The sequence below is a fragment of the Amphiprion ocellaris genome, chromosome 9 (genome assembly GCF_022539595.1).
Source record: "Amphiprion ocellaris isolate individual 3 ecotype Okinawa chromosome 9, ASM2253959v1, whole genome shotgun sequence".
Lineage (NCBI taxonomy): Eukaryota > Metazoa > Chordata > Actinopteri > Pomacentridae > Amphiprion > Amphiprion ocellaris.
This window is the reverse complement of record NC_072774.1, coordinates 29,244,438-29,257,007: the sequence shown is the minus strand read 5'-3', so window position 1 is coordinate 29,257,007 and position 12,570 is coordinate 29,244,438. Positions and strand designations below refer to the sequence as shown.

The following is a 12,570-nucleotide window of genomic DNA, read 5'->3' as shown; positions in this document are numbered from 1 at the left end:
TAATGGAATATCTCCATAGGGGTACAGAGGAACATTTCCAGCAACCATCACTCCTGTGTTCTAATGCTGCATTGTGTTAGCTAATGGTGTTGAAAGGCTCATTGATGATTAGAAAATACTTGTGCAGTTGTTAGCACATGAATAAAAGTCTCACTTTTCATGGAAAACATGAAATTGTCTGGGTGACCCCAAACCTTTTGATGGTAGTGTACATAAAAGGCTGAAGATAATAAAGCATTTACTTGTGTTGCTGTGAGCTCTAAGTGATCTAAGTTGTGTTATCTTTACTGTCTGTCTGCTGCAGTTTGGAGATTCTCAACAGTTGCGGATGGTTCGAATCCTGCGTAGCACATTGATGGTCCGAGTCGGAGGAGGATGGACTGCTCTCGATGAGTTCCTGGTCAAGAATGACCCCTGCAGAGGTGAGACTAATTCCTGCAAGCAAACACCTGTCTTTAAAAAAGAAGCAAGTTTCAACAGTAATATTTTCAGCCTTGATAGCATGGAATGACAGTTCTTTGCACATAATCTGCATGAAAGTCCATTAGATTTATTACAACTGACATTACTGATGTCGTTGTAGCAGATGATAAACATTTTGAACATTATTTTACATACAACACATCATCCAACTTGAATTTTACATTCTGTTTGTGCTTTTGTGCCATGCTGTCCTAAAGTGTAGATGTTGCTTCTGCCAGATGTTACTTTGTTGTTGTTTTGTCACTGTCTAAAGAATACTACATAGAGTTCAACTTTGGCAATTTAAAAAAAAAAAAAAAGACGGATTAATTATTTTTTTGAGGAAATTCCTCAGGCTCTTAAGCTACAAAAAGCACTGATTGAGCTAAAACACATGCATTATTGCAAAGTTGAAAACAGGACTGTGCTTTCTTAGCTGATATTTCTGAGATGGATTAGTAAATGATTCTGTAAAATTACATTTCAGCATTTCGACTTAATGCAAGTTTTGTTTTTGGTAAAGTTTTAGTACCACTCTCGTCAGATTCCATTTCCATCTAAATGCTGACTTTTTCTTAGCTGACTTGTGCTCACTACTTTAAATAGCAGGTCAGCTAAATACTATATACTGTATGTTTGCTGGCCATTGTTAGCAGTAAGGCTGTATGACAGGTTTTACAGTATTCTGTGGTATTCTCCTGCTGTGTGACCAACAGTAAAGGGCCGGACCAACCTGAAGATCAAAGAGAAGTACTTGTCGCCTGCAGGAAGCACTTCTAAGGGTTTGACTGTCAGCAGGTCCAACTCAAGTCTCAGCCTCTACAGCAGTGCCTCCGCCCCCACCAGCCCCATGACACGAAAGGCAAGATTTAACCTTGTTTTCCCTGTAAAGATCAATTTATACACAGCTACATGTAACATATTAAAATCAAGGTGTTGTGAACTGTTAGATTTTTTGCCATTTTTTTAATATAATGAATTCTTTAATGGAAAGTTGGTATATTTTACTGTTCTTTTTAATTTACAAGCAACACACTGTTCTAATTGCAAAGTCTTAACTTCATGGTGGTTTAGCTTGTGACAATCTGAAGTACTGTCCTGTGTAGTGACTCTAGGATAGTAGTGCATCCCCAAAAACCTGCAAAAAGCTACTTTACTACACCTTTACTATCAGCTTCATAGAGATAGTTGACTCTTACTGGTGTGACATGTCTGGTTTTAGGCGTTACTCCGCAGGAGTTACTCAGGTGACCGTTGTATCCGTCCCAGGAGTTCCATAGCTGCTTTGGGCTCTGATCTACAGTTTACCACAGCAGGGGAGGACAACTCCTGCTCTCCATCAGGTCAGCCAGTCGCTTGAGTTATTTTTTCATGAGATCTGCTTTGTCATGCATCCTGCATCCTGCAGAGGTACAATATTTGCTTTTGTAACTTGAGATGATGAGTTAACCTCAATCCTTTTTTTCCATTCTTTTGCACCCTCTAGATGAAGCTGAGAGGTTGCCCACATGATTACCTCTGCCTCTGAGCACCATATGTATGCTGCAGCGCTCAACCCAAACACAGCCTCGGAGCCCCGGAGCAGAGTGACAAGCAGAAGTAAAGTGACAGAGGGGCCGAAAAACAATGCAATCTATCACATCTGATCAGCTGAACCTGAAGGAAATGTACAGAAAAGGCCACGAGGGGTGATGCTGAAGGATGCTGAAGTAGCTTTGAGAAATCTGTGAAGATAATGTCTGTGTAAACAAATGAAGGGTCAGTCCAGACAGAACACAATGAGTTTTTTTGTCCCCTCTTCAATTTCATACATTAGTATCTGATTATGTAGAGTAAAGGGAGTTCTGCATGGATACTTACTGCATGGTAGCCAGAGCCTTGCTTATATCAGATTTGCTTTTATCAAAGCTTGCTTCTTTTATGGTTATAAAGTCAGACAGTACCAGAACCTGGCAGTGATGTTCTGTCAGTAGTGTGACATAACTGATTTAAGAGTGACATACACTTACAGATTGCATGTGAAGGTATTGTGCTGTCTGACTGTCCAATCGAACGTCCAAAAAAACACCCATATACCAAAACCAGAACTATGTTAAGGGTACAGTATGCTGTCCTTCAGCTTTGTGATTTTTTTTTTTATTTCACTCCATGAAGATAATATTGTTGGCAGGGCCACATTGTTTTGTCGTTTACCTTTTTTTTGACACCATGTTTTCAAGTAATGTATTTGATTTTTTATTGTAAGGATGTTTTAAACACTGGAGATTGCGTGATGAACAATGCACTGAAGCACGACAGGCCATTGTTGATTTGTAGAGATTATTTTCTCAGGACTGGTTTTGCCTTTGGATATATGTATTTCTATGGAACATTACTGTGAACATGTAGATGTGTTGTTTTCTTAGTAACACTGAACTTCCTAGCAAAGTTTCGTTTAGCACATTCTTTTCATAAAGATGCACTTTTCTGTGTCCAACTACTGTAGATATGCTGTTTTGCTGTTAACTGGGAAATTTGGCAGTTGTTACAAGTAAGAGAAGTAATTTTAAAACACAAACTATCATTTTTGTTTGTGTTTTATTAAAATGAAGAATTTTTACAACTGAGGTAATGCAAATGCAGTGGAGGTGATACGGTGTGGTTGAACAGAGTGGTAGTAAATCTTTTATTTTTCTTCCTTTCATACAGATTTTTTTCTGATCGTGTAACATGACTCATGATTCTGAACATATCAATATGCATTTTTTCAGCAAGACATACATTTCTCTTGTCAAAGATGCAACTGCAGGTCTACTATCTACTGCACAGGCTGTTCAGTGTTGCACTGTGCCTGGCTTTTACTCTGTGGTTTCATTATAAACCAGTCAGTACTTCACAATGTGTTATCAACAGTGTTACTGCTGTATTTGTTATAGGTGTCCCTTTGTACGTCGATTTGAGGTTGAAGACAGTAACTTCTTGCATTTGGTCTATGCAGTTGTCAGAGTTTTTAAGAGTCAAAAGCATTTTTTACATGATGAAGTACCTTTTTGTCTTCGCCTAATGTTTGGAGAAGGTTGATAATTTACTGTACTGTAAAAATACAACAGCCAGATTTCACTTCTACTGCTATGCACCCTTATCTTTCTGTACTGTAAATGTTTCTATACCCAGCACTCATTCTGACGACTAATTTAGGGAAAGTGTAGATGAATGTCACTAATAATTTTACGTCCACTTGTAAAAACAAATAAATCATTTTGTAATAAAACCTCAGTTATTTCCATTGATTAATAATGTTGTTGTGCTGCATGTGAGAAATGATCATATTAATGTGCAGCTTTCTCAATGACAGCTCAGTCTTCTTTTTCCCTGAAAGCAGCCCCCTTCTGAGGCCAAAAACAATGCTGTGAGAGTCCAGAGGTTAAAGTTGCAGGTCAGACAACCAAAAAAAAAAAACTGCTTAAACTCATGAAAGCTTAATAAAGCTGGGAGGAGCTACAAGTTCAGGAAGGTAATTCTGACCCCTAACACTGTGACACTGTTCTCACACTGTTATTTGATACATTACAAACACAAGAAAAGCACTCAGAGTTCAGTACTCTGACAAGGCTGTTCATTCCCTCATACGGCATTGTCAGAAATTCAGCTTTGTTTTTGTTTGGTTTTTTTGTAAAAAAGCAGCATTTGTTTATTAGTTATTGATGATCAGAAATCACAGAAACATAGAATGTGGCCTTTTAATATAGATGTACCCACAAACAAAATGACCTTACGCTGAGCACAGGCGTGTGTTATGCATGTGTACGTTATGTACGGATACTGAATGTGTGACCTAAATATGTAGCAGGCAGCGGGAATTGATGGAAGTCGGAAACAAACACCCCCTCAACTTAATCAATTATTCCTTGTATCATTTCCGACCGATAAGTCCCGATAAGTCCACAGCAGTTGGTTTATAGTAGGATCACAATCATGTGATCGTCAGCAGGCAGCTGACGTAGCGTTCACTTGTTGTCATGGTTACAGTGACGCCATGCCGCTATCTGGCAATGATACAGAAATCTGTAACAAATCTGTGGATCCAGATTATAAGCTGCATTCCTGCCAAAATCTAATGAGGTGATCCTTGTGTCATTTCTGACCTCCCCTGATAATTTCATCCAAATCAGTCTGTTTTTGAGCAACGTTGCACACAGATGGAATAACAGATGGACAGACAAACGTTCACCGATTGTCATATAACTCTGCTGCGTTCCTTGGAGGAGCAATAAAAATAGTGAATAGAGCTTCAGTAACGCTGATATGTTAAACTTATTTACCAGTATTTGCCTTTTTACTCATCCAGCAGCTGCTACAGAGAAATATTAGCATTTATAAGAAATTTTGGTTGTGTTTTTTGACCACATGACAAATTCAGTCACACTTTTTTAGCTTTGATTTTGGTCTCCTCCAACCACAGAGGTAATTGTTAGGCCCTTTTAGCTACTTAATGCTCTATGTTTACTAACTGCTTGTAGGCTAGACAGGTGGTGTACAGTGGGTTATGTCAGAGCTTTTTTGCTGTTGAATACAGTTTCCTGCTGCCCTTGCAAACAATGCTGTGAGAATGTTCCAAAACACAAGCTGAAATTCCTAAAATCAAAACATTAAACCAACAGAAACTAAAATCTTTTTTGCACCAGAGGCAACTGCAGAGTCAGGTAATAATTCTCTGTCGATTTATCACTCCCTTTAATTATCCTTTTCACCTTATCTGTAGCAAATCAATCCATTATTATCTCAAAATATTAATATACTGTAGCAGCTTTAAACAATGAAAAAATGTATATAACCACTAAGATGAAGATGTAAAGTTTCATTCAAATGAATTACTTATTTACTATTAAATTCCATTCTTGCCAATAACATAGAGTACAATCACAACACACATTCTGACTAATAAACATCCACATAATTAGGTGAGAGAATGCGTCACTAGCAGCAGTCACTATAACTGCAGAATGAGGCTGAAGGTCAGGAGTGCATTGCCTTACGTTTGGTATCTTATTTAACCCTTTAAGACCCACCATTGTGCAAGTCCGCCAGGACATATTTTTACATGCTGTAGAGCCATTTTTTGGAGTATTTTTATTTGCTTTCCATCAAAATAACCCTGATATCCCAAATTTTAATATGTATTGACTTATGTCTTAACTACTACAAAAAATTGCTCAAAAGTGCAATAAACCTTAAAAAAATGAAATTTTTTTTTTTGTTTTTCTCACTTATATTTCAAAATACAGAAATTGCATAGCTGTACCCCTCAAATTTGCAAAAGTAAAAAAGTTGCACAATATCCTTTGGAACCATAGGAAATTTATTTGGAGTCTGTACATAATTTGCTTTTTGAGATATGGTCAATTTTGTAACCTGTAAAAAAAACGAAAATAAACAAAACTGCAAAATTTGCAAACAGACAACATCAACATCAAAACAAATTATTTACAATAGTGCAATCAAATTTCTGTGTGCCAGATACTTATGAACACATATTTTATGTACAAAACCATGGTCAGACCATAAAAAGTGCATTTGAAAATAAAAGAAAATCGTTTTTACTGAGTTGAATCAGAAACAGTATTTTGATGGTCTTCTGGTCCAAGTACGTAAAATCAGTAAGAGACAGAAACGAAAAAATGTCCGTTTTTTCATTTTCTGAGACCGGAAGTGGTCATCAGCAAGTGTGGAGCCAAACGACAACAAGATTCTCAGAGGGCGGAGCCAGAGAGCAGCGATTGGTCAGACTGACTGAGAGCCAGAGAGCAGTGATTGGTCAGATCATAGATAATACAGAACACAGCGCGCTAGCGTATCTAGTCTATGTATATCTATGGTCGGCACGAAGCTTCATGGTGCTTCATTTGCTCTACTGCGCCATCAACTGGACAAATAAAAGTAAAACAGGCAGAGACCTATAGTGACACACTAGCTTTGCTATGTGAAGCTTTGAATTGTGCTAAAGTGATAATGCCAATAAACAAGTAATACACTTAATATAGTGTCTGTTTTTCCTGATAGCAGGGACAGAGGGGGAAATGGAAACAAATTGGGGAGAGATTTGTAGCTTGACTGCTTGATTGATGTCAGATTCTGGCTTTCTGTAAAGTGCTTAGATACTTTTAATTGTAATAAGGGCTAAATAAATAAAATTTATTGTGCTTTTGCTACTTGTTTTGTGACTGTGCGTCTGGTACCAGTGACAACCTGTAAAACAAAAGTAGGGACAACATTTTATTTGTTTTTATTCAAAAATATCGATTTTTCCACAGTGCTGGGATTCAGGCGGCTTCTTTTTTTGGACAATATTTCTTTAGCTCCTTGGAACACAACAGACACTTCACCTTTTAAAATACCAGAAAAAGAAGAAATTAGAACATGCGGTATGTGGTGTTGTCACAGTTATTCATATTACACTTCACTTGTTATGTGCCTACTTTATTAGGAGAAATCATGTCAAAGTGTTCCCAGACAGGGGAGAATCTTCTCTTTCTGGCTGGTTCTATAAAAAAAAAAAGAGTCTCAAACCGATTGAATGCAAAGATACAGCAGGTAAAAATCCAACAAATGTGAACGGGGAATCCATTGCGTTTCACTGCCCTTTATATTTTAAATTGCACGTCAAACCTGCGAACCACTTCCTGAACCAGTCACGCGGTACGACCGGCTTGCGAGGCTTCGAACGTCACATTTTGGCTCCTCCCCTAAATGAAGCAAGCCTCGATACGCGCTTCGTGGACACGCCCCCTCCATTACTCGACACACGCTTCGAAGCCTCGGCACATCTCGTAACGTCACTACTGGCTGCTGTTGACCTTGTTTTTGGAGTAAAACACGGTAAGAAGATATATACTTATAACCAGTAGCGTCGTTTTGTTGTACGTTAAGTCAGCGACTTATGAAGAGTTGTGTTTTGTCGTGTTTGAGCAGTTGGTCCGGACGCGTTAGCTAGCTAAGCGGCTAAGTTAGCTAGCGGGCTAATTAACACAGGTGGCTAACTTACCGTTGAACACCTTTGTAAGTTGCTGCTGCAGCTGTCCTCATTATTAGAATGACCTTCTCAACCTGTATTTCTCTGCTGTGTATTTTAGCTTTTAAAAAAGTTATTTTACTTTAAGGTTAACTGAAACCCGTTGAGCTGCACTGAAGTTTAACATTCAGCTGCTTTGAATTAAACCACGCTTAACTTAACATTGCGCAACATTACCTCTGAATCTCCATAATTTAATTAAATTCCTTCTCTCTTCCACTGCTCAAGTTCAATCCAGTATATAAAATGACATTAATAGTGAATAAACTAACAACCAGCCATTGTATTTATTTATTACTGTATGTATTTGTAGTAAAACATGAGTTGAAACATCCTACTTTTGGCTCTAGAACTGCACAAACCGTTCATTTTCAGTCACCTGACGAGTTAAACTCCCCTTTTTATGTGAGGTTGAAGCAGAAAGTCTGAGTTAACAAAGAAAGTTCTTTATAATTTGCGATACCTGTTATCTCAGACTGAGGTTTTTTTTGAGCTGATTTACATGTAGAAACTTTGTTCAGGAAATTTCTCAGTAGCTCAGAGGACAGGCTGCTTTTTACACAACCTTGTAAGAGAATGTCTGTCAATGCTTTCAGCAGAATTTAGAAACACAACACTTCCTAAACAGATATTTTGAGGCTGTGAGGTTGAACGTTTGAGAGTATATCAGTGTGTTTGTTTGTGGTCTTTCTGTTTCTAGGTGGAAGCTGAATTAGTGAGGATGACTCCTGCTCCTGTCATCTCTAAGCTCCTCACACATCTTTACCTGCACATGAGGAAAATCACTCCTGTAGAATGCAGGTATGTTTGTCATTATTATAAAAAGATGTTGCCTGGTGACCTGTCAGAAACCCATTATACAGAGTCAGCCAAAATAATGTTTACACACATCAGGAAAAGAAAAACTTGCATAAATATTTCAATACCAAATTTATTCAGACATCACGAGATTAATAAAAGTTATCTTTGGCCTCTACAATTACAAGAGGTGCTCAAAGTGGTGGCCACTGGCTTCCAGACATTTCTGTTGTGTTGTAGACGTCACTTGTTGATGCTCCATTCATGAGGGTAGCGCCATCTGTTGGGAAAACATCGTACAACAAGACACAGAGTTATCGTGATTTGATCAAACTTAGAAAGAGGTATCTATATGTATAGAAGTACTTATACAAATGAAATATTTATAAAAGTTTTTCTTTTCCTGATGTGTGTACATTATTTTGGCTGACTGAACTTAATGAGAACAAAACTGTCATTTAATTGTTGCTTTGAAAGCTGCTTTAGTGAAAACCAGCTGGTGTTCTGCTTTGAAACAAACTGCTGTTGAGGTCTGTGTTTTTAGGTTTAACCCCACAGTTTCTGAATGAACTGATAGTTTGTTTTTTTCCTGATCAATGTGGACGTTATAATTGATGGTAACATTTACTGATCATATAATCAGCATGACAATATAACAGTATAACATTCTGACCACCTGACTAATACTGTGTTGGTCCCTTTATGCAGCTAAAACTCCTCTGATCCAGTGGTTCATCAGAACCTCTGGGGATGTCCTGTGGATTCTGTGGATCCTGTGGGTTGCAGGGTGGGTCCTACCTAGACCAGGCTGATCCTGGACCATCCCACAGATGCTCAATCAGATCTGGATGTGGGGAGTGTGGAACCCAGGTGAACAGCTTAGCTCTGTCGTGTTCCTCAGACCACTCCTGAGCAGTTTAATTTGTCCTGCTGAGGGTGGCAGCTGGCATCAAGGACTGCTGTTGCCATGGAGACGAGTGGGTTGTTTGTCCTGCAGTGTTTAGGTGGTGGTACATGTCAAACATCCACATGAACGTCAAGGTTTCCCAGCAGAACGTTGCATTAGAACAAGATGATGGATGTTGTTCTCTTCAGCTGTCAGTGGTCAGAATGTTGTGGCTGATCGGTGGATCTGTCTGCCTTTACTCTGACATCCAGAGTTATACAAAAGTGTAGTATGTGTGCAGTGCAGAAGAGATTTACTTTATTGTATGCAGTTTTTTTGTTTTTTAAGGGAGAGCATTTTTTTTATCCACCTGAAGAAGACCTAATCTTTCCCTTCAAAGGATAGTTAATAATTACTACAGCTTCCATAGTGGTTCCATCAGAGAAAATCATATCCATATACAGATTTTTATTAATTCCAGGGCTGGTTCAGTAAAGATTATAATAATAACTACATCAGATAATTCTTGGTCGCAGTTGGAATTTTGCAGCCTGAGAGATGGTTGAGAAGGTTTCAGTTCTTGTTTTAGCAAAATATGTTATAATAGAAGATCTTTATTGTCATTGTACATGAAATTATTTGCAAACCAGCAAAGTGCATCAGTCTGAGGTATCTAAAAATAAATAAAGAAAAATGCTTCTAAAGCCAATATTAAACAGAATATTTTGAGGGAATATTGTAAAAAGGAAAGAAAAGCTCCATTCTCACTCCTCTCAGGATAAACTGTCATTAAAATTGACTTTAAATTTAGCTTCAACACGAGATAAAAACATTTATTTTCATTACTGATGTTGTCAAGTTTTAATAAAGTTCATGCTACTTTTATAAAATGATGAAAGTGAATAAATTGTATTTCTGTGATCTGTGTTTGATTTCTGTCTTTTCTCCTGTCATCCAGATGTTCAGAGGGAGATGATGCCACATCTGGTCCAGCTGATGGAAGGTCTTGAAGTTCTCTGACTGGCCTGGACTGAAGATGGTCGTCTCACTGGATTTAAGGTTCAGATGCTCAGTAACAAACTCCACCAATGTGCCAACAGGTAAACTTTCGGTTTATTAAATGTTGCTATGAAGGTATCGCTGTTTTTCTTTGTGAATGCAATGTGCTCCAACTGAAAGTTGAATTAGAACTTAGAAGTAATTCCTTCCAGATGAAAGCTGTGATGGTGGTGGATTGTCAGACCGTAATGTTGCAGCTCAAAGCAGCTTTTCTAGCTCAGTTCATTCTGACATTCAGCTATGAATCAACACAGCAGATGGTGATCCATGCTGTGGAAGTCTCACATCTCCTGATTTAATGGAGCTGCTTCACACTTTTTACACTGTTTATTCACCAACACTTTATTTAATAAAAGTCCCATCTAGTCTTTATGAGGAATGTGATGTTTTAATTTCTCTGAATAACTGCAGTCTAATGCAACAGCTGGAGTTGTAACATCTGTCCTGATATTGATCATGAAGTATTGATCAGAATGATCAGATGAGTTTGTTTTTACTGCCAGCTACCATTCAGTCTGAGATATTAAGAATAAATAAATGTGCATAATGTGGACATGAACAGATTCAGTTTTTATTTATTCCTACAGCTGCTGCAGGTTCCAAAGTTCCAGAATGTGGAGGAATTTAGTCTCACAATCACAGACAATAAATATCATCTGAAAGTCGGGTTATTGTTGTTTATCAGCACAATACAAAAAGATTAATGTTAGAAATGTTCCAGTTAAGACTCTAGAATATCAAGATTTATGTAAATTTACCTCAATAATATAAATGTTCAGGTTAAGATTGTGCAGTGATATTTATTATGTAAGTTTAGCTCATTAAAGTTTGACTCTGCACTACAATATTATTTATTATTTAAATTTACACCATTATAATATTTAGGGTCAGACTGTACAGTATTGAGATTAAGAAATCAAATATTCTTTAAAATGTAAATAGACTGAACTCATTTGGATATATTTAAGTGAGACTCTACAATATTATTTGACACAAATCTATCTAAATCAAAATTTTAATAATTTTCATGCCAAACATTTACTGGACTGATTTAAACATTAAAATCACTCCTTTCTAATCCTCTGCTGTACGTTCAAACCTGAGGCCTTAAATAGAAACACACAAGTATCTGATTGAAGGAACTTCTGCAGAGTCCTGGTTCCAGAACATGATGATAGAATTATAGACAAACTTTAACAAAAGCTGCCTGAGAGTTTACAGGTTTTTATGTTGGATTTCTTCAGTAATTTAATAAGTTATCAGCAATAATCAAGTGTTCATTTGATGAACTTCATTTCCTAAACATCCAGAATTGGAGCTCATATCTTTGGCAGCTGTAAAGTTTCTGCTCCTTCAAAGTTCACAACACAATGAATGAATTCCTAAAACACTCTCAATGCTGGAGAGTGTTTGATGCTGAAGCAGTGACCAGTTTTTCTGTTTCTTCTCTGGAGATGCACAATGAGGGACGTCTGCAGAGACTGAGAAAGAGTCTCACCACATCCTGACATGAGGAAAAAGACTTTATTGAAGACTACAATGAGAAAAACTATCAGACAGCAGACGGCTGCATTCAAGGTGAGCTCTGAACATTTGATCTGGAACAGGAATTCAATCACGGCAGCATGAGCTTCATTTCAGTCTGTAGCTGCTGAATTCATGGATGAATCATCTGGCACTAGAGAGGAAGACCATCAAATGTCCACGTCAGCTGATGGAGGTCCAAGAGTCTCACCAAACAACCAACCTACAGAGTGAAGACCTCAAATCTGATTGGACGGTCTCCTATTCAGCCACGTGTGAAGAAATGCCTCTAAGCTGATTTGTTTTCTAAAATAAATCTAGTTTGAGTCCTAATCTATACCTGAGTGTTTGCTTCTTTACACTGCTGTTAACAGTTTAGGCTGTTAGATTGTTCCAGATAAGACAAGTACAAGATTCTTCAGAGCCGTTCTACCATGAGCCTGACAGGAAGAACTCCAACAGCTACTGAATGTTCCTGTGGTTCCCTCAAGGCTACAGGAGGAGCCCTACGAGGACGAGCCGGTCCACCTGATGGCAGCCAGTCGCTGCAGTTCAAAGCCAACACCGACTACATGGACTTCTACTGGACCACATGGAGGCCTTCAAACCGGACCAACAAGTTCAGCGACTCCCCGACTCGTGGGTCTGAGGACGCCGCCGAGCCTCGGCCCAGCCGGCCTCCTGTCTGTGGGTGTTTGAGTGCTGAGAGGTTTGTGGATGCATGTGAATGTGTCTGTGTTGAAACAGCAGCTTTTGACTAACGCCGGGAAAAACCAAGAGCTCCTTTATTTGT

At 38.2% G+C, this 12,570-nt stretch overlaps 1 protein-coding gene and 1 long non-coding RNA gene across 4 annotated transcripts in view; both read left to right on the top strand.

The window, feature by feature from the left end:
- macf1b (microtubule actin crosslinking factor 1b) overlaps nucleotides 1-3,717 on the top strand; it is a 33,952-nt gene extending 30,235 nt beyond the window's left edge. For all 3 annotated transcript variants that reach the window (XM_035945715.2, XM_035945706.2, XM_035945713.2), the window contains 4 exons: nucleotides 305-422; nucleotides 1,179-1,324; nucleotides 1,685-1,805; nucleotides 1,949-3,717. In XM_035945715.2, the coding sequence (XP_035801608.2) occupies nucleotides 305-422; nucleotides 1,179-1,324; nucleotides 1,685-1,805; nucleotides 1,949-1,974 (411 nt within the window). In that variant the 3' untranslated portion in view covers nucleotides 1,975-3,717. The remainder of the gene's footprint in view (nucleotides 1-304; nucleotides 423-1,178; nucleotides 1,325-1,684; nucleotides 1,806-1,948) is intronic.
- Nucleotides 3,718-7,255: 3,538 nt separating this feature from the next.
- LOC129349627 (uncharacterized) lies at nucleotides 7,256-10,337 on the top strand. The gene is made up of 3 exons (XR_008602690.1): nucleotides 7,256-7,317; nucleotides 8,211-9,178; nucleotides 10,153-10,337. It is a non-coding gene; the product is annotated as an uncharacterized LOC129349627 (long non-coding RNA).
- The last annotated feature ends 2,233 nt before the right edge of the window (nucleotides 10,338-12,570 follow it).